Raw genomic sequence first — 15,102 nt, 5'->3', positions numbered from 1 at the left:
CCTACCTTTTTCAATTCTGGGTAAATCAGAAGAGAGGGAGATGGTGCTGGCAGAGAAAGAGGTAGAATCTTGCCATACCTGCTCCATTGTGGACCTTCTCACAAGGCGGGTTTTCTATCCATAGTCTCATAGGCCTGGGCCAGAGTAAAGGGGAAAGCCTCAACTTTAAATCAGTTTCCGTTATAGTTATTATCAGATTGAGACTGCGAAAATTAAGATAAAAAAGTTATGGGATTTACTTTAGGGATAGGAGTACACTAACCTTCAGAATGGGTTTTAAAAGAAAGTAGGAGACAAAGATAATGTTGCTTTATGAGTACATCCTGAGTTGGTGTATTCAGTAAAGGTTACATTCAAGTGTGAGGATATTTGGTAGGTTAGAAAGCTTATAAATTATTCTCTCTTATTCTGTGATAGCTACAATTTAGTATAAATCTGAAACATTTTCTTAAATTGTTCCTTTCAGTGGTTATAATAGTCAGTATTTGCAAATACGATTCAATTAATTAGAAATAAAACAAAATCCATACACTATTAATAAGTAGCATGTTTTCTTCTGACTTCGATTTTAAAGTAACTCTCTACTTCTTTCCTTCCATTTCATTAATGAGCTTTTAATGAGAAACTAAGTAATTTGAATGTGCTATCATTTATTAGGGTTGCAGATTTCTTGGAGATATTTCTAATAGTGGAATTCAGAAATCTAAAAAGTATGTTGAGATTTTGATTTATTCAATCTTATCAGTGTTAATAAACAACTTCCTGTTCTTTTGGAGCTACTGAAGAGATTTCCAAGAATTGACTCCTTCTTCCATCTAAGTAGGAGGAGGAATCTGCTCTTAGAATCATAGCACATGAGTCATATTCTTCTATGAAAGAAGATAAGTGAAGCCTGTTGTCCAGAACTGAGCACTGAGTGCTGGTGTAGGCTTGTGGGAATGTTCAGAGCTTAAAGGAAGTTACCATTCTGAACAAGGAAATTTAAGTGCCATAGCTATGAGCACAGTGAAAGTAAGCTTTGCCAGAAAGAGAATTCCTAATCTTTCCTAGTATTAAAGCATTTCCTTAAAAGTGAAGAAATACTACAGTTGTATGATGAAAATCAGCTCTGTCCTGTACTACTCTCCACTCAGGTGTTGTTCCTGCTGTTTTCTCTTTTATCCTTTTCTGGAAATTCTGTTAATTGGCTAAGATTTATCCTACATTGAGCCCATAACTTTTTTATCGGTCTGTTTTTCTCTTCTTTTTCTCTTTCTGAAATTTCTCAATTTACCTTCCAAGACTTCTATTGCATTTTCTTGTTACATATTTTTGATATCTAGGAGCTTGTTTTTAATGAATACTTCTTTGTACTATGACAGTCTTTTTTTTTAAAATATATTTTTATTGACTTCAGAGAGGAAGGGAGAGAGAGAGAGATGGAAACATCAGTGACAGGAGAGGATCATTGAGGTACTGGGGATCAAACCCTTGACTGGAATCGAACCTGGGACCCTTCAGTCTCCCAGGCCAATGCTCTATGCACTGAGCCAAACCGGCTAGGGCAGTGGTTGGCAAACTGTGGCCCCTTGAGTGTGGCTCTTCCACAAAATACCACGTGCGAGCGCGCACGTACAGTGCGATTGAAACTTCATGGCCAACTCAAGGGGAGCCTGGCAGCCCTCCAGGGATGTCCACTTACCAGCAGGGAGCAGACCTAAGCTGCAGTTGGACATCCTTAGTACTGCTGAGGAGGCGAGAGAGACTCCCGCCACCACCGCTGTGCTGGCGGCCATCAGCCTGGCTTGTGGCTGAGCAGAGCTTCCCCTGTGGGGGCGCACTGACCACCAGGGGACAGCTCCTGCATTGAGCATCTGCTCCCTGGTGGTCAGTGTGTGTCATAGTGACCAGTCATTCCCAGTCGTTCTGCTGTTAGGGTCAATTTGCATATTACCCTTTTATTATATAGGATGTGTTATCTCTTTGAAGCTTTCTTTTGTTCCATTTCCTCTGTAATCTTTTTTTCTGTTTGTTTTGGTCTTTGTCTTTCACGAGATATCAATGTTTCTCAAACCTGGATTGGAAACACCTGGTTATTTTTTTTTAATTATGAATACTGATGCTAGGTCCCAGCTGAGGCTAATTAAGTTATATGTTTTTACGTAAATACCTGTAGTTCTTGGCAGATCATTTGTTTTACAGTGAGTTATTAAGTTGGTGACTTAAACTCTCCGCCGGCTGAGAGCTTGACATGCTTGCTTTAGGGCTTAGCAGTTGGTGTGAACACAGTAAGTGTTCAAGTGGGACTGGCTACTTTAAGTGTATTTGTAGGTCTTTTTACTTAGAGCAGATTGTAAAATATGTACGATACACATTTCCTTTACATAAAACATCTGTGTATATCCATGTGCATGGCATAAGTCTGGTCATTTTCCCTAAACGGGAGTCTTTCTGTCCCTTCTGTGACTAGAACTGGGTGGCAGCAAACATGGTAGCAGTGTTTAGAGATCTAGAGAGATCATCTTTTGAGGTGCAGATTTTTATTTTAATCCCCTCACATGCCCTGGGCTGTTTAGGAGTCTGTTCAGCCTCTCCAGAGCAAACTTCAGCCTTCCTCCTGGGCGGGGACCTGTAGTGGCCTGGCTGAAACCATGCTGCCTCATAGCTCTGTTTTCTCTCTAATACAGTGTTGGCCTGTCTCACTTGGTGGCCTCTCTTCTGGGGTTTTTATTGTTACGGGTTTTCCTCTTTTTTTTTTTATGCCTTTATGAATGTTTTTCACATTATATGAATATCAGTTCTTGAAAGGCTAAAATTAATACTTTGTGGGAGAAAATACCACATGTTTTATAGCAAGTAGGTTCATAATAAACATTTAGTTTTGTGTAAAAATTTGCCATTTTTGTATTCTTCTAACAGTAATATGAATGGAACACAAACAAAAATCCCAGAGCATTGTTTTGCTTTTCATTGGCAAGAAGGAAGATAATTTGATTAAATGATACTTTTGGGGGTGGGAGGGCGCTCTGGGACTTTTAGATACCTTTTTAAAAAAATTCTCACCTGAGGATATGTTTTTATTGCTTTGGAAGGGGACGTGGGGCACAACCTGGGTATGTGCCCTGACCAGGAATTGAACCTTTTGGTGTACGGGATAATGCTCCAACCTACTGAGCCACATTGTCCAGGGCTTTGTATGGTCTTGAGTGGGAGGAACCATGTAATTAACCATGGCAGCAAAGATGGTAACCATTAAAGAAAAGACTGATAGGTTTGACTCTTTACAATAAAAACATACACTAATAGGAGCAAAATGTTATTTACACATTGTGTACCGCATAGAAATCTCTAAGACATACGCCAGGGACCGCATGTTTTTGGGCAAACTGCATGTTATTTAAATCGTGCAGTTTGCACTACGTTCCTAGTACTTTTTTAACGTATGGTACTGCGTAAAACATTTTCCTCTATGAAGAGGGACCAAACAAAATTTACATAAGTATCTAGATTCGCTCCTTTTTCCATGGGCGTGAAAAACGAGAACACTCGTGAGCAGTCCTTAACAGATGGCACGCGAAACACGAGAAAATTCCTGAGCAGTACGAAATGTGTTAAAATAGTCAGACAGGTGACACATTTGGAAATACATTCAAATGGCAAACTAGATTAATATCTTAATCAAACAATAGAAGACTACATATTCAAGTAGATGAATGGGCAGAAAGCATGAATAAGAATTTCAACAAATAATTGCAAATTTTTATATACTTATTGGTAATGTCAATGCTACTGGTTATCAACAAAATAGAATTAAAAAAAAACTTAGAAAATATTCTTTGCTCTTATCTTTCTTAAATTACTTTCACTTTGGCAAGTCAGTGGGAAAATGGGCACTCTGTATACTGGGTGTTTTGTTTTTGCAGGGCAATCGGGTAGTGTATGTCAAAAGTCTTAAAAAATGTTTCTTGTAGCTCTGTAATCCCACTTTTAGGAATTGAGTCTAAGAAAATATTAGGAAATGTGCACCAAGTATCTCATAAATATGCAAAGCTTTTTATAATTATGAACTATTTAAAAACAGCCAAATGCTAATATTATGTCATATACATTCAGTGTAATATACCATACTGCAACAACAACAGAAGGTATATATTTTTATTAGTGAGGAGAGATATATGAGTAATATGTATTAAATAACAGGAGCTGATTATAAAATACTAGTGGCCTGGTGCACGAAATTCATGCACATTAACAGGGAATTAATTAGAGGAAATATTTTAATATTGCTATTTGCCCTTAATAATAGAAATGTCAGAGATGAAAGAAAATTAGTAAAATGTATATGAAAATATTCCTCCTATCAGTCTGGGGTGTGCCACGGGACTCTGAGTCAAGTCCCCACCCACCCACTGTGTGCCTCTAAATCATGCGAGACCCAGACCTGGCTGGTCCCACCCCCATTAGGCGAGATCCAGACCCGGTCGGCCCCACCCGCATCAAGCCCCACTGGGCGGGGGCACAGCCTCAGGTCCCCTGGCCCAGTGCCGGGCGGGGGGACACAGCCTCAGGTCCCCCAGCGCACCCTCAGGTCCCCTGGCCCAGCACCACACAGCCTCAGGTCCCTGCTGATCACTCGCTCATTACGGCTCGTTATGGGAACCCTGCCTCCACTGTGGGTGCAGCCATCTTGTGATGGTGTGAGGGTTAATTTGCATATCACCTCTTTATTATATAGGATTATGTACACTAAACATTTCCTTTACATAAAACATCCATGTATATTCATATGCATGGTATAAATCTGAAAAGGTAACAATATAGATAACTAACTTTTGTTGAGCACTTACTAGCTTTCAAATACAATGCTAAGGCTTTATATATAGTACTTCATTTAATGGAACCAAGACATTAGCTGTGCTACTTTTGGGTGATAAAATTATAAGAGATTGGGATTTTTTTTCCTTTTTACTTCTCTATATTTCCTAAATTTTCTATAATGATTATGCATAATCCTCTTTGAGAATTCCTTGCCTCAGCTTTTCAGTTTTAACTTTAATTATTGAGTCATTTGAGAAGGCTTTTATTATGGTCCTGTAAAAGCAATTAAAGATCAAAAACTTAAGAATAAATGTTGTCACAGCATGATCTTGGACAGGTAACTATCCCTCTTGGATTTATATTTCCCCCTGCAGACCAGGAGAGTTAAATATTGAGCACCTTTGTAAAAGGAGCTATATGTATAATAGCAGTAACTGAATTATACTATTGAATTAGACATTTTAGAAACTTTCTCCATATTACACATGCCATCTGGAATGGGATGAAGACCAGTGAATATTTGTGCTGCTTTTTTCAAATCCTAGGGAATTGCTGCTCAAACTCCATGGACCATGTGAATATGTATTTACGGTCAGATGAAGTTAAAATTGGTCTAAGTCAAGCATGTCAAACTCGCACCTGCGTGCCACATACCTTATTTGGCACATGTTAGCCTTTGAGTTTGAGTTTGACATGCTTGGTCTAAGTGATCTTAATTAGACTTCTTCAAAAGCTGTGTCATCGTCCTTATGGACAGGGGGTTTTGTTTTTACTTTGTGGACACCAAATCTCAAAATTAAATGCCTTCTCCCCCTATAGGTCAGTTGGTGGTGTGTACTTTATGCTCCTGTGTCATGAAAACGAAGCAGATTTGGCTCTTTTCCGCCCACATGCTTCCTCTGCTAGCACGACTCTGCCTGGTTCCTCTGGAGACCATTGTTATCATCAACAAATTCGCTATGATTTTTACTGGATTAGAAGTTCTCTATTTTCTTGGGTCTAATCTTTTGGTACCTTATAACCTTGCTAAGTCTGCATACAGAGAATTGGTTCAGGTAAGACTGACAACCACACAGGTAGATAAAACTCTACATAAGTATTGTATATATTAAAGGTTTAGTTCACTTTTTTTTCACAGTCCTGATCATGGTAACCTGTTTGATGGTTTCAAGATAGCAACTATTTTCAACCCAATTAGGAACATCTGAGATTCTTTGTTGGGATGTGTCATTGAAAGGCAGTAAAGGGGAGTGATTTCTCTGGGTTTTTTACTCTGGTGCTGCTATTGACTAGCTGTGTAACCTGGGGATAGCCACTTTGCTTATCTGTAAAATGGAGCTGATAATAGCAGTTGTACTTAATTCAGAGGATTACCATGAGATTCAAATGAGTTCAGTGCCAGGCAGGTGATGTTTAGTATGTATTAATTGTTGTAATGAAGACAGTTAATACATACTGGAGGTCAGATCCTGTTTTTCCCCCTGATTATAGTCCTACTGTAACTGCAGTTTTCCCTCTATGTTTGCCTAATTTGCTTAAATTGAGAAGTTAAATAGTTTTGGACCGTAACATGATGATGGATTTCTTTTAGTACATGAACTGACTTGCTAATATAACATGCTCTGTCTCCTACTTTCTTCAGACTTTGCTCTAAAACATTATTCCTAGATACAAACAGTAGATATGCAGGAGATAAATACTTCTATTTGATATCATTGAGAAATTGCAGTATCTATATATATAAAAGCCTAAGCGACTGTCTGACCATTCAACCAGTACCTATGATGTGCAGTGACCAACAGAGGGCAGACACTCTGACTAGTAGCTATGATGTGCACTGACCACGAGGGGGCAGACGCTCAACGCAGGAGCTGCCGAGCTGTGGTGACTTGGCAGCTCCGGTTCTCCGGTGACACACCCGGAACCAGAGAGGAGGGAGCCTGATTCTGGGGTGCATCACCCCAGACCCACCCTCTTACAATCCGGGACCCCCTCGGGAGATGTCGGAGAGCTGGTTTCGGCCCCATCCCCGCAAGCCAGGCCGAGGAACCCCACGGGTGCACGAACCTGTGCACTGGGCCTCTAGTCTATGTATATAAAAAATAGAGCTTAAAACTGACCTTGGTATAAAAAGAGAGTGTTGAAATGGGCATTCTCTTCTCTTGACTGTGTGTATATGACCTTAAGGTACAGGAAGCTCTCAGATTATCCAAACATACTAAGTGAAGCAGGCTTTTGTGTTGTTGTGGCCCAGGGGCAGATTTCCCAGAGAAAAATTTTCCAAGCTCTTGACTTTAGACCGAACTTCCTTCTTTCTTCATCTTACACAATGTTGGGTGATTCCTGAAAGTAGATCTTCCAGAGATGAGGTTATTTTCGGCCTCTCCATGAAAAGTTGCTTCAAGGGGAAGGGTTGCCGTTGTCTTCAGAGAGAGAATGACCAATTTAATTTTATATTTTCTTTGAATTCAGTCGCATGGAGCTGTCTTATTTTGTAAGAAACAGTAGATATTGAGTAAGTATTAATGGACACTTTAATCTCCATAAGGACAAAGTCTTCATTTTCAGTGTCATGTTTCAATGACATTTTCAGTGTCAAGGAGTTGTTGCCATAAGATTCATGCATCACTTAGTGTGGCAGTTGAAAACACATTATAAGTATGGAGTTCATGACCTGGAAGGAATTTTTTTAAAGGTTTTTTAAAAAATATGTTTTTATTGATTTTTAGAGAGAGAGGAAGGGAGAGGGATAGAGTGAGAGACATCAGTGAGAGAGAAACATCATTGATCAACTGCCTCCTGTACAGCCCCCTGCTGGAGATTGAGCCTGGACCTCTTGGTTCATGGGTCAAAGCTCAACCACTGAACTACACCAGCTGGGCTGACCTAGAAAGAATTTGATGGGCAAGAAGTGAAAACTGGCAGGTTTTTTAGTGATCTATTCCTTGAATGGAAAGGAGAAAGATTACCTCTCTCAGTGATCAGTTTGCTGCTAATAATAATTTTACAGCTAGTTGAGCAATTTCCTCCTCCCGCTCCCTCCCTCCAATATTTTCAAATTGGGGAAAGAGAGGTTAATTTTTTACTAGTTTTTAGAAAAAGCATTTGATTTACTGGTACAGATGAAAAAAAATTTTAATTTTAGAATACCCTGCAAGTGAGTGTATTTTAACTTAATACTTAAAGATCTTTACCTACCTAGAGAGATACTAATTAGAAATCAGAACAACTTGCAACCACATGTATTTTAAGATCTTTATAATTTATTGAAGAATCACATTGGACTTAGGTTAGAGCATGTAGCCTGCCTGGTGTTTTTTTTTTGTTGTTTTTGTTTTTTTTTTTTTGGTATACCTTGTTTCTTGATGTTAATGTACTTGACAAACCAAATTGAGAAATGTTGCTTGATAAATACACAGTAGGAGCAAAGGAAAAAACTTGCTGATTTCCTGGGGGGACAAACTCACGAATTACCTTTGCTTCACGATAAAGTAAACCTCTCCACTGATTATTCTGTCTTCCATCGAACTATTTCTCATTGTTGACATTCCTGAATAAAACCTGAAAAATGCTTCCTTGTATATTTCATTTTTCCGTAGTCCTTCAAGCAATATTGCATTAATCTTGCTAGTCCTGATCATTTTGATTGGATAAAAGTAAGTTTAGCAAGTCTCCTGGTATTGCCCTTGATGTAGTTTCACTCTGCACATAACTTTATCCCTGAACTATCAGGGCAATTTACTTTTCTATTTGATAAGTGTGTGTTAAGTGTTAATAATGCAGAAATCAACAAATTTTTTAAAACATGCTATTGGCTAACTGTATGTGTAGAGTAACTTTAAAGGAATTTATTTGAAACAATCTTGCAATAAAAGTGATTCAATTTTTATCTGTAGTACTTTAGAATAAACTCTTACATTTAAAACTAGAGGCCTGGTGCATGGATTAATACACCAGTGGGGTCCCTCGGCCTGGCACAGTTAGGGCCGGGGAGGGGTCGTGGGAGGACTCCAGGACATGTCTGGCTCATCTCGCCCAGTTCGGGTCAGCTGGACCCCAGCAGCAAGCTAACCTACCCGTCAGAACGTCTGCCCCATGGTGGTCAGTGTGTGTCATAGCGACTGGTCAAATGGTCGGACACTCAGCATATTAGGCTTTTATTATATAGGATTGTGTATTGATGTGTGATACAAGATGAGATGTTTTCCTATTTATTTTCTTTTTCAGGTTGTGGAGGTATATGGCCTTCTAGCCTTGGGAATGTCCCTGTGGAATCAACTGGTGGTCCCTGTACTTTTCATGGTTTTCTGGCTCGTCTTGTTTGCTCTTCAGATTTACTCCTACTTTAGTACTCGAGATCAGCCTGCGTCGCGGGAAAGGCTGCTTTTCCTTTTCTTGACAAGGTAACTAATATGAGCGTCTGATACTGCCCATACCTTAGGAAGAGAACACTGAGCTAGGAGCAGTAAGTTTTGCAAATTAACTTTTATCATTCATATTATAGTACTTCATAATTTTTTTTAAAAAATATATTTTATTGATTTTTCACAGAGAGGAAGGGAGAGAGATAGAGAGTCAGAAACATCGATGAGCGAGAAACATCGATCAGCTGCCTCCTGCACATCCCCCACTGGGGATGTGCCCGCAACCCAGGTACATGCCCTTGACCGGAATCGAACCTGGAACCCTTCAGTCCACAGGCCGATGCTCCATCCACTGAGCCAAACCGGTTTCGGCTAGTACTTCATATTTAATTAAGATAGGATTTTCATTCAGTGGCTGTCCCAGTCTGGTGATGCTGGTGCCTTTGTTATTATTACCATTTTATAGCTGAGGACACTGTACCAAGTCACCCAGGTGGTACTGCGGAAAGAAGCAGTGCTGACGCTGAAACCCCATCTGACTTCAAACCCTGTGGCTTACCTATGTGCTTTCACTATGCCCCATTATCATCATCATCATCATTATTATTATTATCATTTTAAATATATTTGTATTGATTTTAGAGAGGTAGGGAGAGGGAGAGAGAGATAGAAACATCAATGATGAGAGAGAATCATTGATCCGCTGCCTCCTGCCCGCCCCCTACTGGGGATCGAGCCTGCAACCCAGGCATGTGTCCTGACTGGGAATCGAACCTGGGACCCTTCAGTCCACAGGCTGATGCTCTATCCGCTGATCCAAACCAGCTAGAGCCCTATGCCTCATTATTTTTAATGTTTTGCTTCATTATTGAGATAGAGTCAAATAGTTAGTGAAATGGGTATATTACAGTACTTTACTACTAAACCCCAAGGAATACTGAGACTTGGTTTTTAAGGTTTAGTATGAAAAAAGTCCTTAGAGTCTTTTCTCACTTCATATAGTCTTTGCTGTGCGCTTATGCTAGATCCACATTTGCCATTTTTCCACTTGGAGTTGGAATCTCGAGCCCTCAGAATCTAGCACGTGGGTACACATCTTTGTTCCCTGGCTCACTGTCGCCTTACAAGGCAAGAATGAAACTGTCCTTCTGGAAAGTAAATACAGGTGGATAAAAGTCTTGAGTTTTAGTTGATAGAACCATTGTTTCCTAGCCATCCAAAATGATGGAACATTATGTACTAAGTGGTACAAGGAATGAGAAGTTTAAGACAAATTTACGGTCCTTAAGGAGCATGTTACTTGTTAAGATCGAACTTGTTACACAAAGTTAAGTATTAATAAAAATGTCATAGGGCAGTACCTACGTTAACAAAAAAGTAAAGTAAACTTACTGGTACTAAGTCAGATTTTGTGCTTTCTGAAAATAACACTTTTAATTGATAAGAGGCTTCTATAAACATGCAATAAATTGGTATCAAACATTTTAATGGCCCATTATTAACTAAGTTTTACTGCTGTTTTCTTCAGTGTAAATAATGGAGATTTTATGCAGAATTTTAAAATAATGTAAAAAGTAACTGAATTTAATGAGAGAGATAAAAATCCTGTGGTTAGAATAATAACCTAAATATGACTGTGTTTTAAACTAGATTGCTGTTCATTGTAAAGCACAATCAAATGTAGTATAGCATAGTGTAATAAATAGGCTCAACAATCACTAAGCTGTGAATGAGTTTGGACTTAATTACAAAGTCAGAAAATAACACTGAGATTTTAGACGAGGTTTAGATATATTGCCAAACTAATTTTTCTCTCTGTTCTTTTTTTTATACATAGGATAGATTGATCCTCAAAATAAGAATGCTTTAATTTGGTTTTTAATAGAGAAGTTCCCATATGGTTATTTGCTTAACTTATATCACTGCAAGCATTATTTTTTGGCCTTCTTGATGCTATTGTGTGCCAAATTATATTTGTGTGTTGCCATGCCAAAAAACCCCACAAAACTTATTTACAAAAAGGAGGGTTGCAACTTTATCAGAACACCTGGACTAAACAAACCAACCAAAAAGCATACACAAACTGAAAAATAAACAGAGGCTTCTTTTGGAGCTAGAAAAATAGAAACTAAAATTAATAAAATGTCTCATTGAAGAGAGGGGAAGAAAAAATTTTATAAATTTCCCAAACTCTTTCACTTCCCCAAAGCAAGGTTGAAACCTCTTGTTTTCTTTTGAAAGATAGCACCACATTCTTTTCTAAAGTAAGGGAAGACGAACGTGCTCCTGAAAATGTAATTAGATCACCCTGCTTTGGGTGTAAAAGATTACTCTAAATGTAGATATAGGAATAATATGGACCTTCATTAAAATTTTCAGATTTTCTAGTGAGAATAAGATAAAATTTTTAGTGTTATTTTCAGCCATGATTTTCCTATGTTTTAAATTACTGGACAATTTGTTTAAACGTGTTATATAATAATTTCTCTAAGAAAAATGTCAAACATTTCAGAAATTAGATTTGTAAGAATGCCATATAACATTTATTCTTTTAGCTATCAGCCACTAGAATTGATAGGTATTTTTATTCCTAACATAAAACCAGACATTTTTTTCTGATTAGAAGGTACATTGGTCTGCATAAAATTAGATATTTTCGTATAAAAACGAGCTAGTGAGCAGTACTGTAGGAAGGATACCTATGTAGCAGAAGCATGGAGCTACCTAATAAAGGACAGATGTGATTCTCCTGGATAAACTCCTCATGTATCCAAATGAAATGCAAACCTGAAGATACAGGGCTTTAAACATTTCTCAGATGCTGTGTAAATGCTAAATCCAAATTATTGGTACATAATAGATATATTTCAAAATACTTATAAGTTAATACCTAATATGTTCAGTGAAAGCAGTGAGTGTATTTCCATAAAATATGAAAGTGTTTCCAAGCTTTACTGTAAGGTTTTTCAGTTTTCCTTGTAAGTGATATTCATAGCAAACTGTAATGTTAAATATCAATATTAAAAGTATATTAAATGGTCTTGAGCTATATTCTTGGACTTGCTTTAAAAATAACCCAAAATAAAATGAATTGATCTAAACCTAAATTAAATTAAACTAGGCCTAAATAAGTTTATTTTAAAGCACCGACAGTATGGAAGACGTTGAAGTGAGGTGAGGGACGTCAAAGCCAACGTAGACCCTGCCCCGTAGCAGTTTGGCCAAATAAGGAGTTTTGACTAGTAATCACAGTCACGGTACAGTCAGAATAATTTGAACAGCCAACATTTTTCAGAAGGAACAGTGGACAACTATACATGTTTCTTTTGAATATCACCAATATGTTAATGATGTGTTTCTTAAAGTTTGAACAAGCTGTAAGCCCTGGGAGTATTAAGGAGATGATGCGTTTGAAGGAGATCTTAGATAAATAAAAATTAAGACTCTGTTTCAGATATGGTGCTGTGTACTAAATATTTGCCAAATGGGTAAGAAAATGTAGATTAGGATAATAAGAATGGAGTTAAATTATATATAAGGTGTTTAGGAGATGACATCTGACATTTTAGTTTCGAGTGTTTTAATTAATGAGGATTAGGTCAAGTTTGGTGGTTATTTAAAAGTTGAAGATGTTTTTATTCCAAATAGAAAATTTTTATCTGCCACTATTTCCCCTTTTCTTCTAGTATTGCTGAATGCTGCAGCACTCCTTATTCTCTTTTGGGTTTGGTCTTCACGGTTTCTTTTGTTGCCTTGGGTGTCCTGACACTCTGCAAGTTTTACTTGCAGGGTTATCGAGCTTTCATGAATGATCCTGCCATGAATCGGTAAGTTCTCTACTCTGAATATCTCTAGTCATTTAAATCTTACCTATAACTTGAAGAAGTAATGATACATTTTTGTTGTTGATGCATTATAGAGGAAATGGAATTTTGAGGTGTTTTTTTTTTAATGGTTGCAACATTTGGGTTAAAATACTATGAAAAAATAATTAAATTTCTATGTGTAAAGGGTGATTTTCATTCTATGTACATAATGCATATTGGACACCTTCCTTTTCTAAATTTGTTTCAGAGATTTTTTTAAAAAATATTTTATTGATTTTTTACAGAGAGGAAGGGAGAGGAATAGAGAGCCAGAAACATTGATGAGAGAGAAACATCGATCAGCTGCCTCCTGCACACCTCCCACTGGGGATATGCCCGCAACCAAGGTACATACCCTTGACTGGAATCGAACCTGGGATTCCATAGGATTTCAGTCTGCAGGCTGATGCTCTATGCACTGAGGCAAACCAGTCACGGCTTGTTTCAGAGATTTTTGTTAGCTTATTTTAAAATCAGATTCCTGTATTTGATACTTAAAGTTTTTTTTAATGTTTGAACATAATTTTGGTACTAATCAAAGTTTACATTAATGAGAATGCATAATAGTTAATCTAGTGGTTATTAAATTACTAAGATCACGTATTGGGAAACCCTGTTTCTAGAACTTGTCATGATGTCTATTTAAATATAGGAGTTTTGTGGTTTCATTTATATGTTTATATAACCTCTTCTTAAACTCTAAATTTTTATGGATTATTTTAGAATTAGTAGATAGTGAATACCTTGTAAATTGGGGGAAATTTTGGGGTGAGTGTATATTATGTTTTTATTACAGAAAATTTAAAAACCTGTGTTCCATAATCTTCCTGCCAGGTCCAGCCAACACCTTTGTGATGGGAAAAAAGGGGGGAGGACAAGAAAGAAAAATAACTCATGTGTAAATTGACAATTTATAATGTTCAAAAAGTACAAAATGGAAAGTGATACCTTCCTCTTCCTACTTTCCATTTCCTCTCTCCAAGCATAACAGCTATAGATGGTTACTTTAAAATTTCTTATTTAAAAATATTTCCCCTTCTACCCTTTTTAAAAAAATATATTTTTCAATTACAGTTGACATACAATATTATATTCATTTCAAGTGTACAACATAGTGATTAGACATTTATATGTGTTATGAAGCACCCCAATAAATCTAGTACCCATCTGACACCATACATAGTTATTATAATATTATTGACTATATTTCCTTTCCTGTACTTTACTTCCCCATGACAATTATAAGTTTAAATTTTATCTATAACTTGACTTATAGGGAAAAGTGCATATATATATGTATAATATATATATGTGTATATATATATTATATGTAATATATATATATTATATATGTATATATATATATATATATGTTCTTGGCTCATTTCTGCATGCTGTACACACTATTGTGCACCTTATTGTTTCACTTAATGTTTCAAGTAGTGTTGTTGTTGTTTTTATGTCAACACATGTAAATACATCTCATTCTTTTTGATGAAAGCATAGTATTCCAAATATGAGTTTATCCCACTGTCCTCATCCATAGGTGTACGATTTTTTTGCAGTCTCTTCCCACACCCCCATACCCCTTTCCCCCCGAGAATTGTCAGTCCACTCCCTTTCTATGCCCCTGTTCTATTATATTCACCGGTTTATTCTGTTCATCAGATTTTTTATTCACTTTATTTTTACATTCACTTGTTGATAAGATATGCATTTGTTGTTCTTTGCCTTTTTCTTCTTCTTCCTCTTAAAGGATACCTTTCAGCATTTCATATAATATTGGTTTGGTGGCGATGAACTCCTTTAGCTTTTTCTTATCTGTGAAGCTCTTTATATGACCTTCATTTCTGAATGATAGCCTTGCTGGGTAAAGTAATCTTGGTTGTAGGTTCTTGCTATTCATCACTTTGAATATTTCTTGCCACTCCCTTCTGGCCTGCATACTTTCTATTGAGAAATCAGCTGACAATCTTATGGGTACTCCCTTTTAGGTATCTGACTGTTTTCTCTTGCTGCTTTTAAGATTCTCTAAGTTCAACATTTAGTCAACTTAAAAGAAAAACCTATACTAC

The 15,102-nt window shown here is 37.2% G+C and overlaps 1 protein-coding gene across 1 annotated transcript in view; it reads left to right on the top strand.

Moving 5' to 3' along the window:
- Positions 1–15,102, top strand: part of RNF145 (ring finger protein 145) — a 40,750-nt gene that overhangs the window by 15,829 nt on the left and 9,819 nt on the right. The window contains 3 exon segments of the mRNA XM_006766303.2: positions 5,617–5,852; positions 9,025–9,200; positions 12,848–12,988. Of these exon segments, the coding sequence (XP_006766366.1) occupies positions 5,617–5,852; positions 9,025–9,200; positions 12,848–12,988 (553 nt within the window).

The sequence above is a fragment of the Myotis davidii genome, unplaced genomic scaffold, assembly GCF_000327345.1.
Source record: "Myotis davidii unplaced genomic scaffold, ASM32734v1 scaffold18, whole genome shotgun sequence".
Lineage (NCBI taxonomy): Eukaryota > Metazoa > Chordata > Mammalia > Chiroptera > Vespertilionidae > Myotis > Myotis davidii.
The sequence above is the reverse complement of the archived record's forward strand: the minus strand, read 5'-3'. Positions and strand labels throughout refer to the sequence as shown.